The sequence below is a fragment of the Carcharodon carcharias genome, chromosome 8, assembly GCF_017639515.1.
Source record: "Carcharodon carcharias isolate sCarCar2 chromosome 8, sCarCar2.pri, whole genome shotgun sequence".
Taxonomy (NCBI): Eukaryota; Metazoa; Chordata; class Chondrichthyes; order Lamniformes; family Lamnidae; genus Carcharodon; species Carcharodon carcharias.
The window spans coordinates 90,503,900-90,517,898 of NC_054474.1; the positions used below are offsets into that span (position 1 = coordinate 90,503,900).

Consider the following 13,999-nt stretch of genomic DNA (forward strand, 5'->3'; position numbering starts at 1 on the left):
AAACTTTATAGCTTAACACACAACGGCACTGCCCAAAGATCAAAAGCCAACCAGGACAATGGTAAAAAGCAAAATACTGCGGATGCTGGAAATCTGAAATAAAAACAGAAAATGCTGAAAAAACTCAGCAGGTCTGATAGCATGTGTGGAGAGAGAAACAGAGTTAACGTTTAGAGACCGTATGGCTCTTCTTCAGAACAAAGGTCCCATGTTCGATTCTTAGTCTCTGGTTAGTTAATCACATTAAGAGCGACAATTGGGATATTACAATACCGAGTTAAGGATTCTCACTTCAGATTGCTGTCATATGACTCCTGTATTATGCACACGTACACATAGAATTTGGAGGAGAACTGGGTGATGCTCAGCAGTTGCATCCTTTATAATCAATTAACCTTGCCACAGTCATTGCCCAGGTTCATACATGAAGAGTGGACACCTGGACATGGTATCAGAGAGCTGCAGACACCCCCAGGTGTCCCGCGCCCTGCCCTTGCCTGCAGTGGAGGATATTAAACCAGAGAATTCTAGCACCAAAAAATCAATCTTTTCCTGATGTGTTCAGCACATAGGGAAAGAGGAGATACTTTACATTGCAAAATCCTCATTAAACATTACTCCCTGAAGAATACGAGCTTTGAATAGTAGAAATTTTAGCCTGCCTCACAGTAGCAAACATTTCCCTATGGCTGCTACAAAACAAATTCTCAGCATTAGGAATCAAAAAATACTTTGGTGTCATCGCACAGAGGAGCTGCATGATACATTTAAAATAAGAGCTCAGAAAACTGCAGCCTATGGTAGACACATATGGCATTTTGAAGGATGTTAATGATACATGATGCATTTCCTTCTCAAAAAATAAAAGAGCAGTTAGCAATTAATTTACTTCTCTCTGGCACTTTTTTGTAAGCAGCTGGAGAAACAGTTCTCTTTCTTAATAAAGTACTTTTTATCAGCATTGAAATCTTTCGAGATCTGTTTCTTTGATTGCACAACAGACAATGCTCATTCTAAAGAATCAGTTCAGTGTGTTGAAAGAATTTAAGTATTATAAACACAAGCTACTACTTTTCTATCTGCAACACCACAGATAATACCAAGAGCAAGCCACAAGATTACAGGTCTGAAATGGGTGACTAGGAGAAGTGTGTAATAGTAGCCCGAAGTGACCCCCTTCTAATTCCCTGCGGTGAAGCACCTGCCACACTCCCACAGGAACCCAGCTTCTAGGAAGATGGTGATACAGAAAATCAGGTTTTTAAAATATGGCAACTGTGGAGTGAGCCTGGTTTGTTAAAGGGGCAGTTGAGAATGCCTTGGCTGAAGCAAACAGCCTGAATTTTGGAGGATAGCTAACAAACCTCTTGTTTATGTCAAATATGAGGCTAAATGGACCAGCTTTTACTGTCCAATAAGCCACTGATGTAGGGAAACATGCCATACTCCAACTTGTATCAATATGCAAAGATGAGTTGTAATGATCAAATTAATTGAATCTGATCATAACTGAATGCTTATTGATTGTGAAACAAAGCAGTTTAACAAAACCTTTGATCAGTCTGCCAAAATATTGAAAATATATGGGCAAAAGACACAAAGGTCTGATTCAGATCACATGGTTATTATTACAGCCACTTTACACTAACATAAAAGTAGATAAAGGGCAGCATCAATGGACATTACAATAATCAGATGTATCAGTCTTTACTGTAAATTCTGATGCCACTGGAGCTTTCGACAAAAAATGTAAACTTTGTAACATAGGCAGTGCACCGGATCTAGAGTTTATACTGTAGTGCTAGAGAACAGCCCTTACCTTTAGCCCATTTTGCGGATTCATCAAAAAGTTTCGACCAATGTCATCAAACATTATTGTATTCTTTCTAGTGTAGAACTCTGGAAATTTATCCCATATGACACCCAGTGGTTTGACCTGCGAACAGAGCCTTTGTGAAATATCTCCCAAGAATATTAGCACCACATTCAAATTGTAGCTGGTTGGGGAGGGCAAGCAGGGAGAACAATCTTAATTAACACAGCTACTGCACTTAGGCTAAACATACTGATATAAATCTACAGAATGGAAAGGGGCTTCCAGAGTTTTTAGATTCACCTGTGTTAAAAGAGACATCAGCCCCATTTAAAAAAAAGCTGAATGGTGAAATGAGTCTTGTTCCAACTCAAGCCCTTTCCTACTGGCTAATTAAAATTGCTAATTAGTGCTGAACAGTAAGCAATGTCACAGAGAAACCCCAGTGTTAGCAATATAACTATATAGCACTACTGGTGCAGGGAGGAGGCTAAAGGCATTTTATTGGGGGAAGTGTATGGTACTTTACTCAGTATCTTGCCCTACTATATTTCATCAAGAGTGCCTGCTAAGACAGTATAGAGGAAACTTTATTCTGCACTTATTTTATGCTGTAACCAACCAGGGAATGCTTGTTCAAAAATGCACAGAGAGTTTAACCCTACATGTAACTTGCATAGTACCTAACTATCAAGTACTGAATGGGATAATTTGTTCTACTCCAGAAAGTCAAGTGGTGAATCTTTATATATAAGTATTTATTTACAGAGATATACATTACAAGCATGCACCTCCTAGCCCAATAACCACAGATTCAATCTGTTCCTAAATATAGGTGCACAAGTGAATCCCCAGTAAACACCCACCACCTCAACATTCTAATTAAATACCATTAATATGCAATTAACATTGATTAGAGAGAACTTAACACTGTATTTAACCTATGCTGTAACTGGAGATGCATAGTACTGATATGAGGTGCCTGAAACAGAAAGTGTCCCATTCACGAGCACCAACATCCTTCACCTCAATGAGCACAAAATTCAAACAGAAAAAAGTTTTAAGAAATTAAATCTTTGATCAAATGCTAAAGAAGGCTCTTTAAACCGACTGGTCCAATTCCTCATCAGTACTTATACCTAAATACAATGCATTGGTTATGCTTAAACAGCTACTTCTGCACTCACCTCCACCACTCCTCTCTTAGGTGTATGTACTGTGATCATAGCTGCACTGTCCAACATGAAGGTTATCTTGTAGTTAGCATGTGTTGTAACTCCGAGTTCCTGAAAGAATAAGAGAAAACAGAATGCTCAGCAAACAAACCTTAAGAACACCTAGAAAAATCACACAATGCACAATGCAAAAAAAACGAATAAAATTCTGAGTACACTTCCGTTCTTCTGAAGGCACCTAGATGGGAAAAAAAATGGGTGCTCTGCTCCAGTGTTGGACAGGCTCAATATCTCCCAGCACATTCCATTACATTACAGTAGGAAGATAATTCCATTTATATTGTGCCATTTATCAAAACATTTTACAACGTGCTTTACATCATGAGATGCTGGTAAGATACAGTGATTGTTACACTGGAAAATTCAAACGTGTAATTTTCTCTGTATTTAAAATTCCATTCTGATTGCTGTTGATAAATTCAACAGCAATTTTAAATTGTATGTCAAAAGAAAAGGCTAACAAAAGAATAATTTCTGTTTACTATTTCTTCTCACTGCAGCCAATCAGATACACTTTTAAAATATAAAGCCAAAAAAAGCTAAAAAAACCTAAAGAGAATTTCAAAATGTGTTAACTTTGACATTAGCTTGATAGCCCTTTGTTACTTGGCAGTAAAGTTAAAAAATACTCTGCAACGTCTTAGAGCAAAGTGGAAATCAGTCACCTCAGTTAAGGCAGAATTTTCATTTTAATCATTTGTAGGTGCACATGTTTATATATCTAGAATACATTAAAACTTTTTACAATACAACGTGCATTTTCCACACTTATAAGAAGGTCATGTCACACCTTGTCCAGCATGTCCAAACATGAGCTGAAGTTCATAGCTATCATATACTTACATCTTACTTTCCAATCCTTTTCAAAGTCTGAACTTTGTGCCTCAAATGTTTCATAGCATCATCTTTATGTTGCTCTGAATTATTCATTCAGGCCTCTGGGTCAATGGTCCAGTAGCATAAATGCTACGCAAAAAAACTCCTCTTTAATGGTGTCAGATGCCAACTCACCACTTGGACAGTGTCCTTCCGGATTTAAGGAATGCTTAAGCACTTCTTATATTTAATCAAAGTTTACTAGCCAGATGCAAACTGAAACCAAGCAAAGTAACTGGACTTTGCCAGTTCTGCTCTTCAATTTAACTGTAGTTCAAGCCTGACCTGTAGCCCTGCTGGTTATAAGAATTTGCTTCTCCTTCCTAACCTTTCAGGCAAGGTAGTATAGCGCACAACAGCTAGGAGTCATTGTCAGATGATGCCTGATGCTTAGATCTACAATATAAGCTCTCAAAGATTAAAGCAATGTGTTTTCAGTTACAATATCCATTTATTCAAACTTCAACAGCATGGAGTATTCACTAGTGCTTTCTCCCAATGAATTATAAATATTAAGGGAGCTCATAACTAAACATGATTCGGGACGAGTAATCTTGATTAAAAGAGGCAAATAACAATCCTCAAAATTTCTGAGAATTTGAGAAACAATCATTTTCAGCAGTGGAAATAATAATGGCTTTAGAATCATGTACTTCTTCCCCCTCCCCACACCACTACCAGTAAGCAGCTGAAATTCAGGCTCATTCCACAATCTCCTAATCTAATGCAATCTATCACAGAACCTCAAAGCCACACTTTCTTTAATCAAACCTGATTTGCTTTGTTTCGTCTTTCACTCTCCTTAAACTTGGTTGTAAACTTTTACTACAGCACCTTTGAATGGGTATTCTTGCCTTCTTCTGAAAATAAATTAGGGGAAACTCACCAAGGCTCCTTAGGCAGCACCTTCCAAACCCACAACCGCTACCATCTAGAAGGACAAGGGGAGCAGATAAATGGGAACATCACCACCTGTAAGTTCCCCTCCAAGCCACTCACCATCCTGACTTGGAAATATATCGCCATTCCTTCACTGTTGCTGGGTCAAAATCCTGGAACTCCCTCCCTAACAGCACTGTGGGTGTACCGATACCACATGAACTGCAGCGGTTCAAGAAGGCAGCTTACCACCACCTTCTCAAGGGTAAGTAAAGATGGGCAATAAATGCTGGCCTAGCCAGTGACGCTCACACCCAGTAAATGATTAAAAAAAGAGAGTGCTCTGTTTCAGGCCTGGACATGCCCAATGACTCCCAGCAACATTCTACCAAGTTGCTGTAAGTCACCAAGCCTTTTATAGTCCAGATAAGGTTAGGAACTACTTTGGCTAAGGACAGCACAACACCATTCCACCAAGTAAACTCAAGAGAATAATTCTTCAAGCTCATGTCGTTCCATTTAAATTTGCATCTCATTATGCTTACAGATTGAGATTCCTGAGTGAAGCATGCACACACAAGCTTAGACTTTACAAATCAGTGAAACTATAGTAACAAAATGTAGGTGACCCAAAATGATTGTCCAAAGCAACTTTGGGATAGTGAACTATTGTTAGTATAGGCTACAGGTAGCTAATTTCATTACCTGGACAGTAGCAACCAATTCCCAGCACAAGATTTAGACACAGGCCCCGTTTATTCAACATATCATGCATTAGCTGAGAACAGCACAACTAGATGCAACCAGGGATGGCACCAGTTCTGTGGGGGGACACCAAGGCCCTTTGAAGGGAGGAACAATTCCTTGGAGCCTCCAAAGTAGGCTCCTGCTGTGGCTTCCACCATCATTGGCCTGTATGGAGCCACCCCAACCACCAACCATTCCCCCAGCTTGCCTAACCCCCACCCAAATACTGCAGGATGTTCCAGCCAGAATGGGCAAGTCTGCATTACTGCACTTTCACAAAATTGGTTTTGAAGTTGGAGCTGAAAGTCCTGAACTATTGCACGTGCTGTTTCACTGCTGCCAAATCCACCCCTTGGCATAAATTAAGCAGCTTTTGCAACAATGCTTCAGTCATCATCCTGGAATCCATGTCACAGTATAATGGGGCATCAGTCCTTACGTCACATGTCTCATATGAAAGGAATAATGGGAGTGATCCCCTCAGGTCTTCTTTGAAAGACTGAATGCAACACAGAACGAAAACCAACACATCAAACACTGGGACAGAAACAGTGTCCTCAGCACAACATAAAAATACCTACCATTAACACTAGCTTGTACCATATATGTTCGAGGAGTGCTTTATACTTTCACTGGATACAAAGCAAAACAAAATAGAAAAAATAGAAAAATTCGAAAAGTATCACCTTTAACCATAATGAGGAACAGAACAAAATCACACTCAGACATAACTTACTTTCATTTTCACTTCAATCCACTTCATGCTGGTAGCAGCTGTGTATAAAATTTAAAGAAATTACGTGAGCCTTAACATATTATAGCAGTGTCAAAGTCAAACAGAATCAGATAAAAAAAAGCTGTGTCACTGCCTTTTTGACAATATTGAATTAACCAATAGGAATATTCATTAAATTTACTTTGAAACTTTTTGTAACAATAAGATAGTTCTTGTTACAACAAATGATTTCCTTTGCCCAGAAACAAACATTCTCATTGGCTCTGAGAATTTAATGTAAAAGTGTGGAATTTGAGTAAGCAAATCACACGGAAAGCTGCAATATAGAAGTTCATGGGATTCTACGCCACGGTAGCATCATTGTGAGATTATCATCACCAAAAAGACTGCAGTGGTTCAAAAAGAAAGCCCACTGCCATTTTCTCAGCACAATAGCATTAACACCATTTATCTCAGGCTCAGAGGTGGCAATGAGTGCCGGTTTCTGCCTAGATCTGAATTACAAAACAATTGTCTTAAATGACAGATCAAGCCAATATCTTTATTTTAAAAAGTGAACTTTTTTTAAATGGATAGAAATAATTACGAGAAATTTCTGAAACTGAACCAATATTTTGATAATTATACTGTGATGCCTTAGAAAATTTACCAAATAGAATGTTCAGTAAAAAAAAAGCCAATACATGCGGCTAACACTGTACAATACTAGTTGTACAATACTGAAAAGAAATGGCCAATTTCCTACATCTCCCTTTAAAGTGAAGGAGATGCATTGTCAAATGGCACTGGCATTCCATTCTGTTTCTTTTCAAGCGTGCAGTGAAGTAGAGCTTGCAGTGAAATGGGACCGAGTATACTTTAGCGCAGAATATGCTACCTACTGCTCATGGCCTTCTTTTCCTGTTCTTGCAGAGCATTAGGAAACTAATCAAAATCAACCTACTCCGCCTCATTACTTACACCATATAACAATGTCATAATCTTCGTACGCAGATGTGAGAAACTCATGCAGGTACGGCCTCATTAGCTCAAGTCCGCTCTCAGCACAGGATCTGTGATCTTAGATCAGAGTTAATAAAGTCAGCAGACCACATGATGCAATAGGGTTTAAGAAAAAACTTGTATTTACACAGCACCTTCCACAACCTCAGGACATCCAAAGCACTTCACAGCCAAAAGCTTCACTTTTGTCACGTGGGGAATGCAACTGACAATTTATACCCAGTAAACTCTCAAAAAACAGTGACAGAATAAACAAGCAGATAGTCTACTTTGGTAATGTAAGTTGAGTGATACTGGGGAAAATTTATCCACTCTTCCTCAAATATTGCTGTGTGATTTTTTTTGTGTGTTTGTGCTTCTTCAATGCCACAGTGGGACCTGAACCCACAATTATATAATCTACCGAGGTTCCTACTGTTAAACTTAAAGTTCACAGGTGTTTGCCTCAATGCAACTTTATAGCCTTTCTTAAATACTTCTATTTAACTTTGCTATTATAGAGTAATACAATGCATTTAACTCTGAGACCTGGGATTGAATCTAGCCCACAGGAATGGAATGAAGTCCTTTTCTATTCTGTACTGCATCCAACATTACAGATGTTTAGGAAATCTCAAACAGGTTGTAAAGTGTCCGCGACACAAAACTACCCCAAAGTTAACACTCGTGTAAGAAATGATAAGGCAGCTTCATCTGGTTCGGTAAACTGCTGAATACTGCAAGGGCAGTACAAGCATGTTAAAAAAAACTCCCCAAGTTGCACCTCAATGAGCAAAGAACACTTATAAAATATGGAAGAAAAACTGTTCATAAAATCAAAAACTCATTGCTGTAGAGGATTACACAGGTTTCCATTGTTACACAAGGTCTTGCAAATATAAAGAGCTTTGTCATGCATCTCAAACAGTTCACATGTAACATGTTACTATGAAATGTACAGTGACTGTTATGCAGGTAAACGCAACAGCCGTGTTCTATACAGCAATATCCCAAGAGACAGCAATGAAAGGAATAGCCTAATTGTTTTTGTTTTAAATTGAAGGGGGAAATGTTGCCCAGAATGTCTGCTCTTCTTCAAATAACTCCAGAGGCTTTACTGTCCAACTAAGCCACTGGCATTAGCTCCGCTTAGTGCCTCATTGGAAAGATATTCACATTAAAATGCCTGCCTGGATCACATGCTCAATTAATGTAATGGGGCTTGAGCCCAAAGCCTTTTGAGTCAGAATATCCTCTGGTGCATTTGCCTACAAGTGTTTCAAGTAAACACTGACTGGGGTTCAGCCTATCAGGCTATTTAACTGTACAAGACATTACTACTGAGATCAATCCTGTCCTCGACCAACATCCATGCATGCACCTGCTTTCCATCTGTGTGGTAATCAGGAGTAGGACCCACGGCTGGATTGTTTCTCAGCCGTCAATGACACATCCAATGAGCCTTGCTGACCAGGAACTTACCCAGTCCTCTTCTAAATTATCTGACCTCAGGCAAAGTGGCAGTGGAGATGCTCAGCTGTCCAGGCAAGAGGAGGAAATAATGATCATTTTTAAAAATTGCCAAAGTTCCTGCTTCACATCACGAGGCAATAAGGCCTGACAAAAATACATAAGTGGACATCTGGCAATACCCCTCCATTTCCAAACTGAACCTATTGCTAGCAAGAAGAACAGTCACTAGATTGTCCTGATTTTGATCGTCTAAGATGACTGGAAAGGATTTTTGCAGCATTCTCCTCTCCTTATTGGCACAGAGCATTTTGTCTCTCAGGCGATTACCTGGCTGTGGAGTGGGGCAGCAAAAGGAAGTGTCTAGTCGTGATGTTCCAGCCATCATGATGGACCTTTTCTTGCCCAGTTTCAGTATATTGGTAGGTGGTGCCAGAGAATCATTGCTACTCATGGCAAAATGCGTTGACATATATCAGTCTTCACGTGAGAAGTGGCTAAGATGAGGAGACTGAGACAGTGTGGTGGGGGGTGGGGGGGGGGGGGGTGGAGAGCAGGTGGGGGGAGGGGTGTGGATATCTTGAGGAACCAATTTACTATTTCTGCAACCATAAAATGCTCATAACATGAGGAAGAAATGGGACAGAGAGCAAGCCAAACAATTTTTAAATTATTCATTCATGGGATGTGGGCATCGCTGGCTAGGCAAACATATATTGGTCATCCCGAATTGCCCTTGGTCAACCACATTGCTGTGGGTCTGGAGTCATATGTAGGCCTGACCAGGTAAGGACAGCAGATTTCCTTCCCTAAAGGACATTAATGAACCAGATGGGTTTTTACAACAATCGACAATGGTTTCATGGTCATCATTAGACTTTTAATTCTAGATTCTTGTTGAACTCAAATTCCACCATCTGCCATGGCAGGATTCGAACCCAGGTACCCAGAGCATTACCCTAGGTCTCTGGATCACTAGTCCACTGTCTCCCCTAACTTTGCAAGTTGAATACAACAAACCAACATCCTGTATAATGACCTAACTTTACTTTCTGAATGTTTATCATTAAATATTTAGATTCCATACGAAAGGTTATACGTGCTTCTTGAAAGTTGGGAGAAATTTACTGAAATTATCAGAAACAGCTTAATTTCCAATGCAATTCATTTCCAATGGAATTCATTTACAGTCAGTATCATGTTTGAAGTGGACAAATGCACTTACCAAATAATGTGTAGTCAACATCTAAAACGAGCAGCTTTTTCCCTTCCCGAGGTTGGTTTAGTACCTCTACTTTATAATCTTTCACTCTACGTGCAATTTTGGCCAAGTTCTCTTCCCTAGGTTAACAGAGATAATTACTGTTAATTCTGCAAAAGCCAACAGGTCACAGCCAGTTTATAATGCATAATCCCCTGCTAAATTGGGATTTATATAATTAAATCACCTTTGCTAAGTGGAATAGGATCTCATACCCACTCACATTATGTCCCATCCCCAAAGCCAGTAGTCTACATGTTCAAGTTAATTACCCACACAAACAGCAGAACCAAGTGATTTTTATATCTAGGTTGCCAGAGGAACTGGATGGTGCAGTGGGTTACACGCTGCTCAGTCACGCCTGGATTCAAATTGAGCAGAGAGTGATGGGACAAGTTTAGACAGCCTCAGATCAGATCCGAGCGGCATAGGCCCACAGTACAAAGGCACCTCCAGTCTGGCACTCATTGGCAAGTATACTCAAGAGGCACCACAGTGCACCTCTGTTGGGAAAGGGACAAATGCCAGATGACATGCATTAGGGTTACTTCTCCCTGAATTTACCTGAGGCACATTGTTAGGGTAGCATCTGGAGCATACATAATTTGACTGGCAAACGTCAGATTAAGAAGTCAACATAGAAAGAAACAAAGGTGAATGTGCATGTTTCAATAAATAACAACAGCCACGACACCCGCCCTCCACCCACCGCCACCCCCCCACCAAAGCTAACCTAACTTTGTGAGCGTGTCTACTTCTGTTTAACAGGTAATGACTATAACAGGGTTTTATCGCACAAACAGCATACCCGCCTAGTAGAAACCATCCAGTATTTAAGATTTAAAATAATTCAACATCAGCATTTCCTTTAAATATTGAGGAAAACTGAGTTTATTAGTATTCTGGTAATGATACACCATAGGGAAATGACACTCAAATCAATGCGGTCTCCTCTACATTGGAGAGACCAAACGCAGACTGGGTGACCGCTTTGCGGAACACCTTCGGGCTGTCCGCAAGCATGACCTAGACTTCCCTGTCGCCTTGTCATTTCAATACACCACCCTGCTCTCATGCCCAAATGTCCGTCGTTGGCCTGCTGCAATGTTCCAGTGAAACTCAACGCAAACTGGAGGAACAGCACCTCTTCTTCCAACTCGGCACTTTACAGTCCTCCGGACTTAATATTGAGTTCCACAATTTTAGATCATGAACTCTCTCCTCCATCCCCACCCCATTTCCAATCCCCCTTTTTCCAATAATTTATAATTTTTTTACACCTATATTTTTTAACCCTCCTAATATTAAATTTATTTCGATCTATTGTTTCATCTCCACCTTTTAGCCCATTTCGATCCCTTCTCCCCACCCCACCCCCACTAGGGCCATCTGCCACTAGCTTGTCCTGCTTGTTACCCTTAAAGTCCCCATTAGCAGATCCTTTAGATAATATCACCGCCGTCAACACCCTTTTGTCCATGACATCTTTAGCAGTCTCTTCTTGGCCTCCACCTTTCACTGTCTATCGAACTCTCCTGTCCCACCCCCTTCTACCAGCTTACATTTCATCTCATTTCTATATGTCTTAGTTCTGATGAAGGGTCATACGGACTCGAAATGTCAACTGTATCCTTCTTCACAGATGCTGTCAGACCTGCTGAGTTTTTCCAGGTATTTTTGTTTTTGTTCTCAAATCAATACACTTCATTTGTTGATATGATCTGCTTCTTAAGCAATACTTTAAATTTGCCATGTAAAACTGTTCACACCCAAAACCAACACCAGGTCCTGGCTACAATCTTCAATACTTCACTCCAGTGAAAACGCATACTTCAAAATGCTCTCACTAGACATGATATCAATTCTGCTTTTTCAAATTCTAAGTGTATGTTCTACAGTTCAAGTGGATATTGAACATACATTGCACAAATCCACCATTACACTTAACTGAAATTCTCATGAAAATACTGTCCGCATTAGCTTAAACTAACAAAGATACCGTGACTATCATAAGAACACAAGATAAAAGCAGGAACTGACCATACGGCCCATCGAGCCTGCTCCACCATTCAATATGATCAAAGCTGATCTTGGGCTTCAACTTCACTTTCCCTGAGACACTAAAAATCTGACTATCCCAGCCTCAACAAATAAACTTAGTAGAGTGTATACCTCTACCACGGTTCATTAACTCAACATTACCGATACTCAACATTACTGATACTCTAACTATAAAGCTGAAAAAAGAAATCTTTTTAATAAGAACTTCCATCTCACTGAGGAGGCTTCAAGCCAATCCACATCCAACAATCTGCTCTGAAAACTCTGCTCAGGGTTTGACAGCTCTTACAAATTCCACAACAGCTGAGATAAACCACTACATTCCAAATTAAACAACACACATTCCAAGAATAAAAAGTCAATTTGCCCAGTCTCCCAACATTCGCGGATCCTTTAAAAAAATTGCAGGATCCAGATCCTCATCTTCTCCAAAATCTAATTAGTTCCTTCTTGGGCCATACCCTGTGTACAAAGTTGTGTTACAATCTGACAATTAGTTTTTGAGATACAGTAAAGTCTTGCCATTCGCAGAGGTTATGTTCCTGCGAATTCTCATAAAGGGCGAAATCGTGAACCGTGAACATAATTTATAATGGGAGTGAATTAAATAGGTTCTAGCCATCCCAAAACTTGGCCTTTTTAAAGGAAGATGCAATAAAAACTATATTTTGAGTAAATTCAAGACAATTTTACTGCAGAAATTGTTTAACAATGCAAAAAAAAAGAACAATGTAAAATTTGTCACAGGCAATAAAAACTATATTTCTGAGTGTACAGTAAAGTTTGATACAATTAAAGTACAAAATAAGTACAGTACTTGAGAGTGGAGGTAGAGGGAGTGGACAAAGTGGGTGATGTAGACGTTGATGTGGATGAAAAGTATGATGTTCAAGTGCCTTCTTTCAAATGATTGGACCATTAACTGTGGTCCTCCTTTGATGCTGCTGAGCTATTCACACGTTGAGTAATTTCTCTATTTCCTCTAAGTGTGGATCTCTCCTACTTACAAAAGTTAATCTGGCAAAATGACTATCAGAAAAAACAAAAGTAAAAATACCTGGAAAAACTCAGCAGGTCTGATAGGAGAGGAACACAGTTAACATTTCGAGTCCGTATGACTCTTCAACAGAACTAAAGAAAAATAGAAAATAGGTGACATATAAGCTGGTTTAAGGGAGGGTGGGACAGGTAGAGCTGGATAGAGGGCCAGTGATAGGTGGAGATTGCCAAAAGGTGTCATAGACAAAAGGACAAAGAGGGGTTGAAGGTGGTGATATTATCTAAGGAATGTGCTAATAGATGACATTAAGGGTAGAAAGCAGGACGGGCAAGGTACAGAGAGCCCCAGTAGGGGTGGGGTGGGGGGAAGAGATCAAAATAGGCTAAAAGGTAGAGATAAAACAATGATTGGAAATACATTTAAAAATAATGGAAATAGGTGGGAAAAGAAAAATCTATATAAATTATTGGAAAAAAGGGGGATCAGAAAGGGGGTGGGCATGGAGGAGAGAGTTCATGATCTAAAATTATTGAACTCAATATTCAGTCCGGAAGGCTGTAAAGAACCTAGTCAGAAGATGAGGTGCTGTTCCACTAGTTTGCATTGAGCTTCACTAGAACATTGCAGCAGGCCAAGGACGGACATGTGGGCATGAGTGCAGGGTGGAGTTTTGAAATGGCAAACAACAGAAAGGTCTGGGTCATGCTTGCAGACAGACTGAAGGTGTTCCGCAAAGCGGTCACCCAGTCTGTGTTTGGTCTCTCCAATGTAGAGGAAATGTATTTCCATCCATTGTTTTATCTCTACCTTTTAGCCTATTTCAATCCCTTACCCCCACCCCACCTCACTAGGGCTATCTGTACCTTGCTCGTCCTGCTTTCTACCCTTAATGTCACCTATTAGCACATTCCTTAGATAATATCACCACTTCAACACCTCT

At 39.9% G+C, this 13,999-nt stretch overlaps 1 protein-coding gene across 3 annotated transcripts in view; it reads right to left on the reverse strand.

The window, feature by feature from the left end:
• Positions 1-13,999, reverse strand: part of ublcp1 (ubiquitin-like domain containing CTD phosphatase 1) — a 37,072-nt gene that overhangs the window by 4,073 nt on the left and 19,000 nt on the right. For 2 of the 3 annotated variants that reach the window (XR_005943811.1, XM_041193753.1), the window contains exons 5-9: positions 9,963-10,078; positions 7,247-7,345; positions 6,287-6,324; positions 3,001-3,099; positions 1,820-1,936 (exon numbers count right to left, since the gene is read on the reverse strand). Coding sequence is in view for 2 of the 3 variants with exons in the window: in XM_041193753.1 (XP_041049687.1) it covers positions 1,820-1,936; positions 3,001-3,099; positions 6,287-6,324; positions 7,247-7,345; positions 9,963-10,078 (469 nt within the window). In the remaining variant the exon portion in view is untranslated. The remainder of the gene's footprint in view (positions 1-1,819; positions 1,937-3,000; positions 3,100-6,286; positions 6,325-7,246; positions 7,346-9,962; positions 10,079-13,999) is intronic. The other variant, XM_041193754.1, reaches the window with a different exon arrangement.